We start from the raw sequence: 16,695 nt of genomic DNA, 5'->3' as shown, positions 1-16,695 counted from the left end.
TGTAGCAAAAACCTCTCAAAAAAAAAAAAAAAAGATGGGAAGGTGGCAAATAAACAACCAAACATCATGCTTCAGGGAGTTGAAAAAAAATATATCAGGAGAAAATAAATAATAAAGAATAGAGCAGAAATAAATGACATAGAAAAATAAACAAACTATAAGGAAATAAATGAAAGCAAATGCTGGTTCCTTGAAAAGATTAACAAGATTGGCACACATTAGCCAGACCAATTAAGAGGAAGAAAGAAACCAGATAAATCAAATACATAATAAAATAGGCAATATTACAACCGACGCAATTTAAGTACAAAACATCATTAAAGGATACTATGAGCAACTATATGCCAACATACAAGAGAACATGGAGGAGATAGACAAATTCCTGGATGCATATAGTCTACCAGTATTGAATCAAGAGGACATAGAAACCTGAACAGACCAATAACAAGTCATGAGATTGAATCAGTAATAAATAACATCCCAGCAAAGAAAAGCCCAGGTCCTGATGGTTTCACTTCTGAATTCTACAAAACTTTTAAAGGAGAGTTAACCCCCATTCTACTCAAATTATTTCTAAAGATATAAAAGGAAGGAAACCATCCCAATTCATTTTATGATCGTCCATCATCTTCATTCCCAAAACAGGTAAAGACATGAAAAAAATAATAAAAACAAGAAAAACTACAGACCAATACTTCTGATGAATATAGATGCAAAAATTCTCAACAAGATACCAGCAAGTCATATCCAACAACATATAAAAATGATTATACATCACAATCAGGTAGGCTTTATTCCAGGGATGCAAGGGTGGTTCGACATAGTCAAGGTAATAAACATAATTTATTGTTATTGCCTTGCCATATGTTAATAATACACCATATTAACAGACAAAAACCATATGATCATTTCAATTAATTCAGAGAAAGCACTCAACAAAATAAAACATCCCTTCATGATTAAGACTCTCAACAAGATTGGCATAGAAGAGTCATTTCTCAACACAATAAAAGTCATATATGAAAAACCATTATACTGACTGTGAAAAATCTGAAAGTTTTTCCACTAAAAACTGGTACTAGACAAGACTGTCCACTTTCTCCACTCGTTTTCAACATATTGCTAAAGTCTTAGCCAATGCAATCAGAAAAGAGAACAATATAAAAGGCATGAGGTAGAACTGAAGAAAGGAACTCCTTTTACCAGAGCCACAAAATGTATAAGAACCAAGGAATAAACCTAACTAAGGAAGTCAAAGACCTTTACAATGAAAACTATGACAATCTTAAAAAATGATATTGAAAAAGACACAAAAAAGTGGAAGGACATCCCATGTTCTTGGACCGGAAGAATTAATATAATCGAAATGGCAATTCTATCCAAATTAACCTACATATTTAATGCAATCCCAATCAAGTTACCAGAGACATTCTTCACAGATCTAGAAAAGACAATCATAAATTTTGTCTGGAATCATAAAAGACCTTATATAGCCAAAGCAATCCTGAGCAAGAAGAATGGAGTGGGTGGCATCTCACTCCCTGACCCCAAAATATAATATAAAGCTGTGATAATCAAAACAGCATGGTGTAGGCACAAGAACAAACAGGTGGACCAATGGAATAGAATAGAGAGCCCAGAAATAAACCTGAAAGCTTACAGCCAACCAATTTTTGACTAAGAGTACCAGTCAATCCACTGGGAAAGGGGAAACCTTTTTAGCAAATAGTGCTGGAAAAACTGGGTATCCACCTGCAGAAAAATGAAATTGGATCCCCATCTTTCACCATTAATAAAAGTCAAATCAAAATGGACCAAAGATCTGAACCTATTACCTCAAACCATAAAACTACTGGTGAAAAACACTGGGGAAATTCTGGGAGACACTGAGGCAGGCAAAGAATTCTTAAATAAGACTCCAAAGGACAAGTAATAATCCCCAAAATAGACAAGTGGGGTTACATCAGATTTAGAAGTTTCTGCACAGCAAACGACACAGTAATTAATGTGAGTCAACAATCCTCAGAATGGGAGAATAGTTTTGTAAACTATGCCTTGAATAAGGGAGTGATAACCAGAATACACAGGGAACTCAAGCAGCTTACCAAAAACAAAGAAAATAAAAAATGATTAACCCAATTAAAAGATAAGAACATGAGCTGAACAAAAAAACTCTCTAAGGAAGACATATGAACAGCCAAAAAACATACGTGGAAATGCTCAACACCCCTCACCATAAGGGAAATGCGTGTAAAACCACAATGAGATATCACCTAACTCCTGTCAAAATGGTGAAGATTAAAAATACAAAAGTAGTAAGTGTTGGTGGGATTGTGGTGAAAGGGGAACTCTCCTACACTGTTGGTGAGAATGCAAATGGGCCCAGCCACTGTGGAAAACAATATGGAGATTCCTCAAAGACCTACAAATAGAACTACCATATGATCCAGCAATCCCAGTCCTGGGTATCTACTCAAAGGACAGAGCACTCATTCAGAAAAGCACTTGCACATCAATGTTTATTGCAGCATTATTCACGATTGCCAATATTTGGAACCAACCCAAATATCCATGAACAGATAAATGGATTGAAAAAGTATGGCACATACACTCTGTGGAATACTATTCGGCCATATATATATACCGATTGTCTGCACTCTATGGTAGAGATTAAAAGATTGGAGGACATAAAAGCAGTGAAAATAGTTATGGACACTGGAGATACTGGAGTGTGGAGGGAGGGTAGGAGAAGGGAAGAGTATAGGGAGGAAATCAGGAAGGAAAAATAGAGAAGCAAGACATTTGTGGGACACGGATATGGTTTATTGCCTATTGACGATAATGTGTATGGTATTCTCAACTGGCTCGGTCTGAGGTGTATTTCATGTTGGATAAATTCTCTTTACAAGCCAAATGATGTATAGTGATCAAATGTTAAAAAAAAAAAAATACTAACAAGGATAAAAAGTTAGAAGAAAGAAAGAAAGACCAGATAATCCTTAATGTCATCACATTGTAAGACCTGACTTAGCCCCACATCAATGTTCTCTCCAACTCCTAAACCCCACTAGACCTTTTTAGTCCACCAAACTCACTGGCTCTTTCTAGCCCCAGGGCTTTTATGTGCAGTGGCCAGCCTAGAATGCAAGTCGCACTAGCTGCTCTGCTTCTGGGCCAGTTGTTTTCTCCTCAGGGAAGTCTTCCAGACCACCCTATTTTGGCTCAATTATTCTATAACAGCAACTCAAAGCTGCAAAATTGTTGTCACTGTGTTGGTTTCATTCCTTTTCTATTTCCTCCTCTCTTCTTTTTAAAGTTTGTCCATTTATTTCCCCCACAAGACAAAGCGAGACCACCTCAGAGTTCCACCATGCCTGATTCTCCCCCAACCTTGCAGCGAAGTGGGATGACAGCTATCTGACCTGAACATGCCACCCAGGATCCAACACTCGGACTTCCCATATGGCTCCAGCACTGAGCAGAGGTACCCTACTGCCTGCACCACTGAGACAGGCCAGCCCGAGTTTCAGCAGAACTGCAGCCATTTTGAAATTAAGAAAGGCCTGTAAGAACAATCTGACCAAATACTGAGTCACAGGGAGATCTGTTTGAGGAATAGTCAGATGAAAAACCAGGAATGGATATTTGAAGAAAAACAAGAATCAGGACAATTGCTCATAGGAAAGTAATTGATTCATTGTTGTGAAGAATGGTTTGCACATGCTCATATCTTAAATCTATAAATACTGAGCACAGGCTGAGTTTTGTGAGACAGTTCAGTGGTTCTTGCTGCCTGTCTCCCTATAACCCAGTTGCAGAAATAAATGCCCTTCTTCTCCAGCTTCTGCCTCTCGTTTTATTATCTGCAAGTAGAACACCCAGACTTAGTTTGCTGGAAACACTACCATGACCTTCTATTTATTTTTGCTCCCAATGAATGTCTGTTCCCCTACTGGTCTCTAAATTTTATGTGAACAAGAACTATGCCTGGTTTTGCTCAGCTCTATAACCCAGCGCTTGCAACTAAGTGGTGCATAACAAGTGTCTGGTGAGTATTTAATGGGTGAATGCTACAGACAAGGCAGTAGAAGATGACTGGGAAGAGTCCTTTGGCACACAGAGGCTGTGCTGTCTATTCAGAGCAGAATCTACAAATAAAGATCATTCTACTCACACAACTTCCCAAGCTGGAGCATCAAGGAGTTCAGCATTTGTTACTGATAGGCATGCATTACAAATTTGGGATTTGTAATGGGACCACCCATCTCCATGAGAGCTTAAGTTGAAACGACAGAACATGGTCCCACTGAAGAAGACACCATGGGAAGGGCCTAAGGAAGACCCTTTGGCACTGGTGTGTTCTGCGTGTCTCCACCTGGTTTCCTGCATCCCACACTCTGAGGGGTGTGCAGAAACAGTCCACCATGCTCAGTGAGCCTTACCTGTCAACCCAGCCAGGATGCCCAGCACAGCAAGGAGGCCTCTCCAGCTGTCCTCCATCTCCACATGGTCTTCTACCTGGAAAAGTAAAGCAAGCAGGTCACAGCCACCACCGAGGCATGTCTGCAGTCAGAGAAGGTCTGTGCACCACTGACAGCAGCTCAGGAGTGTCCGGGGTAGATCAGATCAGTGCACCTCACATGGTTACCAGCAGCAGCCTCCCCAGAGAGCCTGTTAGGGAGGCCCATTCTTAGGCCCACCCCAGATCTAATGAAGCAGACACTCTGAAGGGTGGGCCCAGCAACCTGAATTCAAACAAGCCTGCTGGATATCCTTGTGTATGCACAAATAGGAGAATCCTTGAATTAAGTGCTCTTACCCACACACCGACGTAAAACTGCTGGGAAGCAAATGGGATAACCTGACCACTGAACCATGAACCAAGAGCATGGGCTTACTGTGATTCATTTAGATCATAATGCTTTAATTATTGAGAAAATAAATTCTGTCTACATTCTCAAGAGAGAAGACAGGTAACAAAATGAGCAAATAGATGATTTAGCCTATTAGAAGGTGGCAAGCAGTCTAGGGGGAATTAAGCCAGAAGAGGTGAGTGTACAGGGAGTGGGCTGGCTATCACTTCAAACAAGATGGTCAGAGAAAGGCTCTTGGCAAGGTGCACTTGAATGAGGGGACGAGACAATCACATAGCCATCATGGCACAGGAACAGCAGGTGCAAAGGCCCTGGGGTGGAGCTGTGCCAGGCCTGTTTGAAGAACTGCCGAGAGGGCTCTGCGTCAGAGCAAAGGGTGAGTGGACAGAGACAAAGTCAGAGCTAGGGGAAGCCCAGATCAACCAAGGAAGACCTAGCCACCCAGCTGGCACAAGAGAGCATTGTACCATATACATCTCGAGACTCTTTGTTCTTTGACAGCTTTGCTCACTCCTGCATGTTTTCTTTTTGCTTTTTCCTTCTTCCCAGATCAGGCCTATCCAAGGCACTCGCCACACAACGTGGTCCCCCTGGAACATTTAGGGTTAAATCACCTAAATGCTGAACATACCCTGAGCCATTTGTAAAAACAACATTCCTTAGCCTCAGGAAAAGGTCTCTTTATTTCAAACATTCCTCCACAGCATCGATGTGTAGAGCTCAGTGACCTGGGGTGGTTCTCACTTCAACCTGGCATCCACACAGACAACACCGCCCTGAGAGGGGCTCCACTTGTTCCTTCAAAATGTGAAGTGCCAGGTTTCATGCCCTGTGGCAGAGTGATATCATGTGTTGACACCCTCATCCAGAGCTCTGGTTTCTTTTCTTCTCCTACAGGCCCTAGAAGGCAGACCCACAAACCACCTGAGGCTGAAACACAGGGCCTGGAATGAATACCAGGACAATTACACCTCCTCTGATGACACCTTCAAGTTGCTGAATAACACACAGAATGTTTCTGTGAAAGATAGCAAGATACTAGAGCTAAGAAACTAACACATATTTCACATGTAACTGAGTATTTACAGCTCATGAGAAGAAAAAGGGGGTTCCTACCCCTTTTGTTTTCCTGATGCCTTCCGAAAGCAAACTTTGGCCTGTGCACTGAAATATAATTACTCATGTGTTTAATGTAAGGGTCTAAAAATCTGTGTTGCAGGTCCAGCCACAGTGGCACAAATGCTAGTATGTTGCATCTGCGATACTAGAGCCATATGGAAGACCAAGATTCAGATCCTATGATGGAAAACTTACCCTTGGTAATAATCTACAGTGGATCCCACAAACCCCTACAATTATGACTCAGTAACAAATTGGACAGCAGCTGCACACAAACCAAAATGAAACCATAGCCTTCCAAGATTGATCCAAGTTTCAGAATTAAGAAGCACCAAATAAATCATTTACAAATTTTCGAGGTTCAATCAACACAAGTTGACAAGTAGATGGTTCTACCAGTCCCCTGGAATGCAAGGCTGTAGCTGAGGACGATGGGGAAACTGAGCCATCTAGTTTAAAAAGGTTACACATTCTCCTGAGCGTAGTAACTGGCAAGTGTGAACCCAGTGTTATTGAAACTAAAGCAACAGATTAAGGTCCATTAGGAAATGCATCCAGTCACTGATAACGAAGTTGATTCAGGCCACAGACTAAAAAGAAATGACTTAACTTACTTAATGCTCCATTCTGCCAACATCCTCACATGCCATTCTCATTTTTTCTCAGTACGAGAGAATGAGACTGTAAAGAGTTTAGCAGAACAGGTCAGCTACATGCGGAGAGCTCCAGAAATTGCACTGCAGGGTCAGCACACCAATTTGGGAGGTGGGTGGGGGGCAGTATTTGAAGAGTATATGCAGTTAAAATGTTGTTAAAGCTGATTTCAAATTTAACTAAAACCAGGCAAGTTGCTTTAATTAAGTGAGGGCCTATGCCAGGTGTTGGGGGTTAATATCTTTTTGGGTTAGTTTTACAGAGACCTGAGATTTAACTTCTAATTTATTTCATTATGGAAGACTTTAATTGCCTATTTTTAGCTGAAAAGTTGAAAGACTTTTTAAAATATTAAGGCTTATTAAATTACATTAAACAGACAGGATTTAACACATCCCACCCCTCACAAATTCCTTACTACACTGACAAGGCAAGAACACTCAGAAGATCTGTCAAGACTCACCATACTAGTCATCTCAGGAATAGAACTGCTAAATCTCATTATCTCACTTAATTAACCCCTATTTATGGGTTGTTGGAGATAGTTTGATATTGTAACCTCCCATGTACCTGCAAATGTCCTGTTTTAGGGAGCAGTATGAAACACAAGCCCAAACAGGAAAGAGGGCAGGTGGTTTCTCAGGGTTAGTGGGAATTAGCTGTAACAAACCGTGAGTGGGGCTCACTCACAGCCTCCATATTAAATAGAAAAACCTCAGGCTGGACCATGCCATGGTGGTTAAGGGAGTCGCATCCCACATGGCTGACCAAGCAGTTCAAATTCCAGAACTGACAGTTTGAAAACACAGCAGGTGCATGTGTATGTGCATCCAAAATCCCAAAGAGTAGAGGATAAGGAATTTTGGTGTGGCCATTCCCCATGGAAAATGTTTTTTCACTTCCCCCTTTCTGTCTGTCTCCAGCAAACACACACACTCTCTGGCAAAATTAAAAATTAAATTAAATTAAATTAAATTAAATTAAATTAAAAAGACACCAACATTTCTTCTACACTCGAAGACTCCAGGTCTGTGTGCTCCTACATGGGGCAGACCATCTCAGAACTTACAGAGTCTTTGAAATAATTCTACTTTTCAAAAGCCCTTCTTGTTAGAGGAAAATGGCATTTACCAGTTTGTCCAGTGAACAATACGAGTCACAGTAATTTTTCAGCACTTGGATACCAGCACCCTAAATTCCAGGTAAGTCTCAGTTTTCAACACATCCTAAGAACAGCTCACTGTGAAAGTGACACTCACTCATTAGAACTCGTCTCAAATTTCTGAACTCTCCATTTTTAACTGTGCGGAAGTTGGAAAACAAAGATTATGTGCGTGATCATCCAGCTCCTCCCTGGGAAACCCAGCTCTAGGGGTCCCTGTGGAGAAATCCACTAGACAACCCATTGGAGGAGAGCCACAAACCAGAGTTGTCTCACCTCAGGCAGGTAAATCTCTCTGTGGGAGCTTCGGCAAAGGTTCTCGAATTCCAAAAGGCTCCTTGGCTGTTCTCTCTCCACACAGACGCAGGAACAAAGCCAGTCTGGACACTAGTGAGTTCCGAGCCCTCTCACAGTAACAGGAAGTTCCTGACGAAATGACTCCTTCACGTCACAGGACAGGCTATAAACAGAGGTGGCCCTGCCACAGGCCCCAGCCTCCTGAAAGGTGGGAGCTCCACAGAGGCGCATATTCCCTGTTAATCATTAGCCAGCCCCAAACTGCAGCCAAACAGGAAGTCCAGGCTGGAGGCTGAGAAGGCAAAAGCCTCCGGACCACACCTCCACAGGGGACTCCGCTCCCTCTCCCTCCTTGGAGACTTCCACAGTCCTTCAGAGCCAAGACCCTCTCCCCAGTCCAGCTGTCCTTTTCCACCAGCTGGAGGCTGACGGGCTCCTTCCTGCCCTAAGTGCCCATGGACGTCGGCTTCACCAGTCAGCCTTGCTCCTCTTGGTGCCTGGCAGAGGCCTGGGGCTGGAGAAACCGGTTCCTTCTTTCAGACAGACATCCGCAAGAACAAGTCCTTTTAAGAAAGAAAAAAGTCCTAAGGGTGAGGCCTCTGGAATAAGACAGCTTCAGGAGTGCAGCAGTTTCCTGTTCAAGGCACTGTGACAACTTCTAGTAAAGACCGTCTCCCAAACCCTGATGCATGGCATCATACTGGGCCATCTGCTTTTATAGTGATTCTTTCTGAATATCTGACTTTTCTCCTCCGTTATATTCCAGTCCTATAGGGAGACTTGGACCCAAGAGCATCTGCCTATTACACAGCCACCAGCAGAAGATGTAGGTCACACATTTAAAGGAAGACCCAGACAGCAATAGAAGGGAGAAAATGCTGTCCCTTCCAGTTGAAAGGGATCAGAATATGCCACCCCAAAACATGCCACTTAGGCATACAGATGATTTTCAGTTGAAGACATTTGAGATTCCACAAATGCCAAAAAAGAGCCTTCTCAGAATTTCTCTCAGAAGACTAAAAGCAGGAACTTCTGAAAAATAAAGCAGACATCAATCCCTTATGTTTTTATTGAAGTACTATAATTTTATATTCAAAAATCTGCTTTTGTAAATTTCACCCACTGAACTAGGCTGAACAGCACCCACCCAGTGCTCAGGTTCACCCAGATCCTCAGAATGTGATCTCATTTGGAAGATCTAACCATTAGAATAATGTGAGACCATCCTGTTGAAAGGGTGGACCTTTAATCCAATATGACTGAAGTCCTTATAAGAGAGAAATTAGGTCACAGAGAGATAATATGAAGACTTAGGGGAAGAAGGCCATGTGAAGATAAAGGCAGGGCCAGAAAGTGGCATAGCAGCAAAAGATGACCCTGTGTGGCTCACCCACCTGGGAAGTTTCCCAGTTCGAGTCCAAAGGGTTCCTGAGTACCCTGGCATGTGTGTTCTCCCTCTCTCGCACACAAAATAAATGAACAATCTTCAAAAGAAAGGGATAAAAAGGAGAGAGAAGTCAGAGCAACGCAGCTGCAAGCCAAGGAGTGTCACGGACTGCCAGTCATGACCGGAAGCTAGGAAGAATCAAAGAAGGATTCTCCCCTCAGGTCTTCAGAGGAAGCCTGGTTCAGTTGACACCTTGATTTCAGACTTCTAACTTCCAGAGCTCTGACAAATTTCTGTTGTTTTAAACTACCTAATTGTGATACCTTATAACAGCAGCCACATGAATCTAACGCGCCACTTTACCAAATGACTCAAGTGTTTTTCCATAGATTTGTGTTCTTCTGAAATAATTTTACATGGCTAAACAATATGATGTTTTGTTGATGTAATAGCAGTTATCTAAATAATTCTTTATTACTAAACATTAAATTTACCTATATCTCATGCAGTAGAAATATTTTACTTAAACATCCATATATACATAGTAGAATATAATGTTGTATACAACTTTATATCCTTTCTAATTTAATACCATATTATAAGCCTTGTTGCATATCATTAAAAGCCACTCATAAATATTATTTTAATGGCTTCATAATAATATGCTACATTATGATACATAACAAAATGTCATTCAAAATATATTATAATGACTGTAAGAATTTCCATGTGGTTAACCACTATACTATTTCTGTTCTCAATATTGAAAATAATACTGAGATCAGAGTAGAGAGGGTTGGTTTTATTCCTTTGAGTTTGTATTTAGTACTATATCTTGCACTGGGCTCTTTCAATTAGAATCATATGTCAAGCATTAATCACTTTTAAATTATTGTTAAAGTTACATTAGTTTCCAGCCCTGTGCCAATTGATAGTCCTGACTGCAGTGTCTTAGATGGTTTATATCATTATACCTACAACAGCATGGAATATTGCCATTTTTGTGCGGGTGGTGTGCTTGGGTGCACAGTTGATAAATCTCCCTATAACTAAAAATTTGCAGAATGTTCTCAGCTCATTGTGCTCCTTGATTCACAAAATCCATTGAGGACAGTAGGCCAGAACACTGTGTCCTCATGTAATAATGCTACATGTAACTGTTACTGGCTGTCTTTAGCTTTTTAACATCAACCAGATCACCAGATACACAAGTAGCAGTTTTATTATTAAGATAAGGAATTCATCCTTTATACAACTACTCAAAAACTCGAGCCCAGCAAATTGTGTGGTGATAAAGGTGCTGAATCCCATATGGCTGATTGCACATTCAAGTCCAGGACTAGCATCGTGAAAAATATGCTGGGCACGTTTGTTTTACAATCTGGGCAGAGCTAGGCAGAGATGACCTGTCCTGTTTCACTCAGAGTCAGCTGGGACAGTTCTACTGGGGCCAGAGAATCCACTTTCAAGATAACCCATTCACTTTGACTAGAACCTTGATTGTGGCTAAGCTGAGGATCATTATTCTTCTCCACATGGACGATCTACGGGGCCAGTCGAGCTTTCTCACAGTACAGCAACTAGGTCTCAACCAACTGCATCAAGAGACAAGAAATGGAAACACTAGTCATTTACAACCTGGATCTAGAAACTGGTACAGTGTCACAGTTTTATTCCATGTTATTACAACTGAATATTTGAGTCTGGGTAATTTATAAGTTATGGAGGTTTGTGTAGTTCATACTTCAGAGGTCCAAGGTGATGGCAGAGGACATCACATGGCAAGGTGAAGCAAGAGCAGAGTATGTCTGTACCCATATCTGTCTCCTTCCCTCTCCTAATAAACCCACCAAGATCTTATTGTAGGGTCCCCACCCTTGTGACCTTAATGTAATCCTAATCTCTTCCCAAAGGGTCCACCTTTCAATTCCATAGACAAATTAAATTTTCACCCTTTTGATCCTGTCACAAGCAAATTTTATCACATGAATTTTATGGAGACCCATTTATTCAGACTGTGGCAGTCATTGTATTGGTTTTCTATTGCGGAAAAACAACTGCTATAAATGTAGTGTCTTAAAACTGTGCCAGCTTATTACTTCACAGTTCCATAGGTCATAATCTGGTCAGATTTGCCTGGGTTCTCTGGGCAGGGTTTCCTAAAGCCAAAATCACGTTATCAGTCAGGCTTAGTCCTCATTCAGAGGCCCTGGGAACAAATCCACTTCCAAGTTCATTCAGGGTGTGAATCAAATTCATCTAGAGGGTACTCTCAGCTCCCAAAGGTCACTTACATTCCCTGAAGCAAAATAAGCAACAACATGTCAAATCCTCCTACTGTTTCAAATCTTTGTCTTCCTTTACTGCTGCCTGCTGTAAATAATACTCTGATCAGACTGGGCCCTCTCAGGTCTTCTCCCTTTGCCCCATAAGGTAACATAATAACTTTTCATATGTCACATTCACAGGCTTTCCCACATTGGAAGGGAAGAACGTGTGTCACCAGAGGTTCTGCCTACCTTTCACACCCACAGTGCCCTGTTAGCCAAGCAGTCAGAAGCCAGATTCAGGGAGGAGAGATTTAGATCCCAGGTCTCCATGGAAGAGTGCTGAAGAATTAGGAGATTATGTTTTAAAACCACCACAGTTTCTAGTCATTTTGGCTGTGTGAGAAAGCTATGGGAAAGAAGAGAAAACATCTAGACAAGCAGGCTCCCCTTGCTGACCTCAGCTCTTCTCCAAGGAGAAGGAACCCTGCTGGTGCACTTTGGTTTTGTCAATAGGGAAAGGGTGGTGTTTGCTGATGAGTGAGAGAGCTTAAAAATGTGCAAACCTTTTTAAAGCACTCATTATTTTGGGGGGCTTCTCTGGTTTGAGTGCTGTGTCCCCACCAAAACTTCATGCTTAATTTGGTATGCTGTGTGTCAATGTTGGGAGGTAAGAAAAAGGGAGATGATTGGGAAGAAGGGGACGGATCCCTCATGAATAAGTTCCTTCTCCCAGGAAGGAGTGAGCTCTTACGGGTCAGTTTCCAAAAGAGTAGGTTTTTATAAAGCAAGCATTGGCTTCTCTCTCTTTGTACTGCTTGTGACCTTCTGTTTCCCCCCAGGGGGTAAAGTAGGACATGAGTATCACAAGAACTGAGCAGATGCCAGCTCCATGCTATGGGACTTTCCAGCTACCAGAAACAGGAATCAAATAAATCTCTTTTCTTGTAAATTGCCCATTCTCAGGTATTCTGTTACAGCAATGCAAAACAGACTAAGTTAAGGGCCCTGTATTGGAATGTTGGCCCTAAAATAGGAGTGCCCACTCTGCCCTCACTTACCTGTCATGCAGCTCAGACACTAATAATTGGACAAAATTCTAAATATAAAGAGGCTCTTGAAAATGAACATACATTTTTTAAGACAAAATGTGTTTTGAAAATGAATCCCAAAGCACAAGAAAATATAAATTACCATTGGAATAGCACGATCTACTTATCTTCTTGTTTTTACTGGAGAATTCTCATTTTAGGCATGTCAAAATGACTTGCCATGTCATAGCTGTGCACCACTAAGAAATGACCATATTCCCCTCCTTTGGCAATTGGTATTTGCACAGGGACTTGGTAGTTGCTCAGGAAACAAAATTCCCTGGATATTATTGTTGGTTTTAGTAGGAGATTCGTCCTTGCTCTTGAAGATAAGAATTGAATCTGGGCACCAGCAGTTAGCATAATGGCTATGTCGCTGGACTCCCATGTGGTCAACTGCAGTTCATGTCCCGGACCCGGTGGCTTAAAACTCGTGCCGGGTGTGTGTGTGTGCGTGCCCAGGATCCTGAGAGGAGAACGGAGGAGAAGGGATTGCGGCGTGGCCATCCCCTGCTTTTGTGGCGCAGCCCCCCGTGCCCTTAACAAAAAAAAAAAAAAAAAAAAAAAAAAAACCTCTCCAAAAAACAAAAAAGAATTAAATCTACTTTAACTTCAGAAATGAACATTCACCATGCAAGCTGTCATGGGTTGAATTGTGTTGCCCAAAATGACAACTTGGAGTAATAAGTCCAGTGCCTGTGAGTATGGACTTATATGGAGAGAGAAAATACAACATAAGCAAGTTAAAATGGGGCACTAGAGTGGGCCTAATCTAATGTGACTGGTGTCAGCAGAGGGGAAATGTGGACATGGATACAGACACACATAGAGGGAAGATGGCGGAAAAGACACAGGGGGATGGCCATGTGAAGACAGAGCCAGAGACTGGAAACGTGAGGCTGTAAGTCAAGGTCGTCTGGACCTCCAGAAACAGGAAACAGCAAGGAAGTTCCTTTCTCTGCACATTTCAGACCCTGCTGGTTCCTTGATTTCTCCCTTCTAGCCTTCAGAACTGTGAGCAAATAGACACATATTCAAAAAGTTTGTGAAAGAATGGAATTGAAATACATGTTTATTTTGGTACAAACTGTGTTTTAAATCCATGCATGTTTTTTTTTTTTCCAAAATACACACTTTCCACTTTTTGAGGACTCCTTTCTACATTTCTGCTATTCTAATTCACCCAGTTTTGGGTCTTGGTGCAGCAGCCTGGGGCACTGAAACACAAGTGTGGGCTCAACCCATTATTTTCTCCAGCTGCTACCCACAAGACAGTGAAAAGGCTGCTGTAAATCCAACTTCTGTGGGCCTCATTTCTCCCATGTGGTCAGCAAGTGTAAACATACCTATGAGTATAATTTATTTTCCTGATGTGTTTCTTTCAGGCATTGAAATCAGGGATCAGCCCTGTAGTGCGGTGGTTAAGCACTATGCATAGAAAGCTAGATCCCACATGGCCACTGGAAATGAATCCCAGACCCAGGGGCTTGAAAACATGCCAGGCTCCTGTGCCCAAAATCTTAACAAGATATAAATGTGTAAGAAAAAGGATTGTGGTGTGAACACACTCCCACTGAAGGAATTCATTCTCTCTCTCTCTCTCTCTCTCTCTCCTCTCTTCTTTCTGGTGAACACATCTGCCTTCTGGTAATGTTCTAAAAAATTTAAATTAGGGTCTGTGGGTTGTTGGAATCTTCTGTAATATCCCGAAACTCCAAATGATGGGTTTTTTTCCATTTGATATTTTAGATCTCTATTTCAAGCCTTGAACTGGCTTAATATTACTTTTCCTTCCTCTCTAGTGATTTGTTGTGTGTATTCTCCTGGCTGATCACACCTGGATATCTACACTCTGCATTTATTATATTCTTGCCATTCCATAGGCCAGTTGGCAATCCCTTTCCAGGGGAACTTTATCTTTATTGTCTCTCTTTTCTGAATTGAAGGACTATGACATATTCATCTTCATATTCCCCACAAGACGTGATACTGCGTTATACATAAGGGTGCCCATGAACATCCATTTCACCCTGTGGTAGCAGAATCCCCACATTTTTTAGCTGGGCACGAAATACAGACTGTGCTTCCCAGCTACACATGCATCCCAATCATGCAGCTAAGTGTGACTTGGTATTGAAATTCTAATCAATGAGATGTGAATAGATTCTGATCTGAGAGAGAATATTGTTTCTCTCTTTCCTGTTTCTGTCTTCCCATTGGCTGATCAGTAAGAGTAGTAATCAGTCACCATGTCCTTTGTTTTTTTTAATCTTATTTCATTTTATTTTTAAATAAGCCTTTACAGATTCAGAGGTAAAGTGCATAGCACAGATTAGTGTCAGAGTAGGGATTCAAACCTCACACTTACAGGACCACTAAGTTATGAGCCAGGCACCACGCAGGCTGCTGAGCTGATGGGCACAAAAGAACGTGTAGTCTCTTCCATTCCTCGAGTCTTCCAGCTCTGCTACAATCATGCCGATTTGTTGCCATTTCATAGTTGGCACTCTTAGCTGCCTAGCAGCAGCTGCTTTGTCACATATCCCAGTGTGGGTCCAAAAAAGGAGATTGCAGTAAAATGTGCTTTGTGTCCATTGTCTCTAGCTTGTGTTTTCAGTGGGGAGAAAGTACATTTCCTAGGTGACTGCCTAGTGTAAGCCCCCCAAAAGACCAAGGAAGATTAAATCTAGTTACTCGCAATGCTTAGGGACCCACCAAGTCACGATAATTTTGGCTCTTCGTAGCTAAGTGCTTTTCTGTTAGGATGGAAGGAAGAGGAATGTGGGAGAAGTGATGCCTTCTCGGTAAGTTCAGAAGGGAGGCAGGACAGGTGGATTGAAGGAAGTTGAGCTGACGAGGGCACTAAAAGGCAGGCCCACCCCACAAGTAGTTTTTTATAGCAAGAAATACTCTTATGTCTTGTCTAAGTTTCTGATATGATCTCTGTTACAACAGCCAAACATCAATATATCCACAAACATAGATACATAGAAAAAAAGCTGCAAAGTAGAAAAATTACTGGGCAAAGTTTTGGTCCTATGTAGTTAGGAAAAAACATGGAATTGAGATTACAAATGCTGCAAGTCTCCTCACCCCTTTAAGACTCCATTTCTCTTCTATAAATAGTGGCAACAGCACCCACCAGATGGGGTTGCAGTTGGATTAAATCTAATATGCTTGTGAAGTGCCAGACATGTAATAGGGGGTCAGCAATTCTAACTATAATAAACTGTCACACACACACACACACAAAGGAGTCCTTTCAGAAACTAAAGTTTCATTTAGACACCATTATATGCCTCTTTCCTGGTGTAGCCACAGGGTTATTAGCTTGGGTGGCTATAAAAGAAGAAACTGAAATAAGGATCAGTGAGCAGGTATATTTGAAAGGGGATTCCTCAATGCAGAGAGGGGATATGGACAGAGCCAGTGTGTCATCTCTAGGGTTATCATAGCCATAACCTTGGTAGCCTAAAACAACATATATTCTCCTGTAGTTCTAGAGGCAAGTCTAAAACCAAGGTGTTCTCAAGGCCGTGCTCTTCACGGCACCTTTAAGGGAATCTTTTCTTGCTTATTCTCAGCTCTGGCGTTTTCCTTCAATCCTAAGTCCTCCATAGCATGTAGCTGATGGACTTTTCATTGCTCATTTAGACTGGCTACTTCTGTGTAACGCAGCACACAGTAAAGAGACCGGATCTCAAAGTTGTGTATTCACAACATGCCTCTTTGACAATAAAATTCTTTTATTAAATTATTTCATCTTTATTTATTCATTTACTTACGTTAATTTGACCAGAGAGAGAGAGAGAGAAAGTGAGAAAGCAAGCCACCAGCCAGGTCA

At 41.6% G+C, this 16,695-nt stretch overlaps 1 protein-coding gene across 4 annotated transcripts in view; it reads right to left on the bottom strand.

Annotated features, from left to right (window-relative positions):
- Positions 1 to 8,321, bottom strand: part of IGSF5 (immunoglobulin superfamily member 5) — a 61,453-nt gene extending 53,132 nt beyond the window's left edge. The window contains exons 1-2 of one of the 4 annotated variants that reach the window (XM_006158165.3): positions 8,086 to 8,321; positions 4,443 to 4,518 (exon numbers count right to left, since the gene is read on the bottom strand). In XM_006158165.3, coding sequence (XP_006158227.1) covers positions 4,443 to 4,500 — 58 coding nt within the window. In that variant the 5' untranslated portion in view covers positions 4,501 to 4,518; positions 8,086 to 8,321. The remainder of the gene's footprint in view (positions 1 to 4,442; positions 4,519 to 8,085) is intronic. The other 3 variants (XM_006158166.3, XM_006158167.3, XM_006158168.3) reach the window with 3 other exon arrangements.
- Between the last annotated feature and the right edge of the window lie 8,374 nt (positions 8,322 to 16,695).

This window comes from Tupaia chinensis, unplaced genomic scaffold (genome assembly GCF_000334495.1).
Source record: "Tupaia chinensis unplaced genomic scaffold, TupChi_1.0 Scaffold000574_1, whole genome shotgun sequence".
Taxonomy (NCBI): domain Eukaryota; kingdom Metazoa; phylum Chordata; class Mammalia; order Scandentia; family Tupaiidae; genus Tupaia; species Tupaia belangeri.
This window is presented reverse-complemented; position numbering and strand designations above follow the sequence as displayed.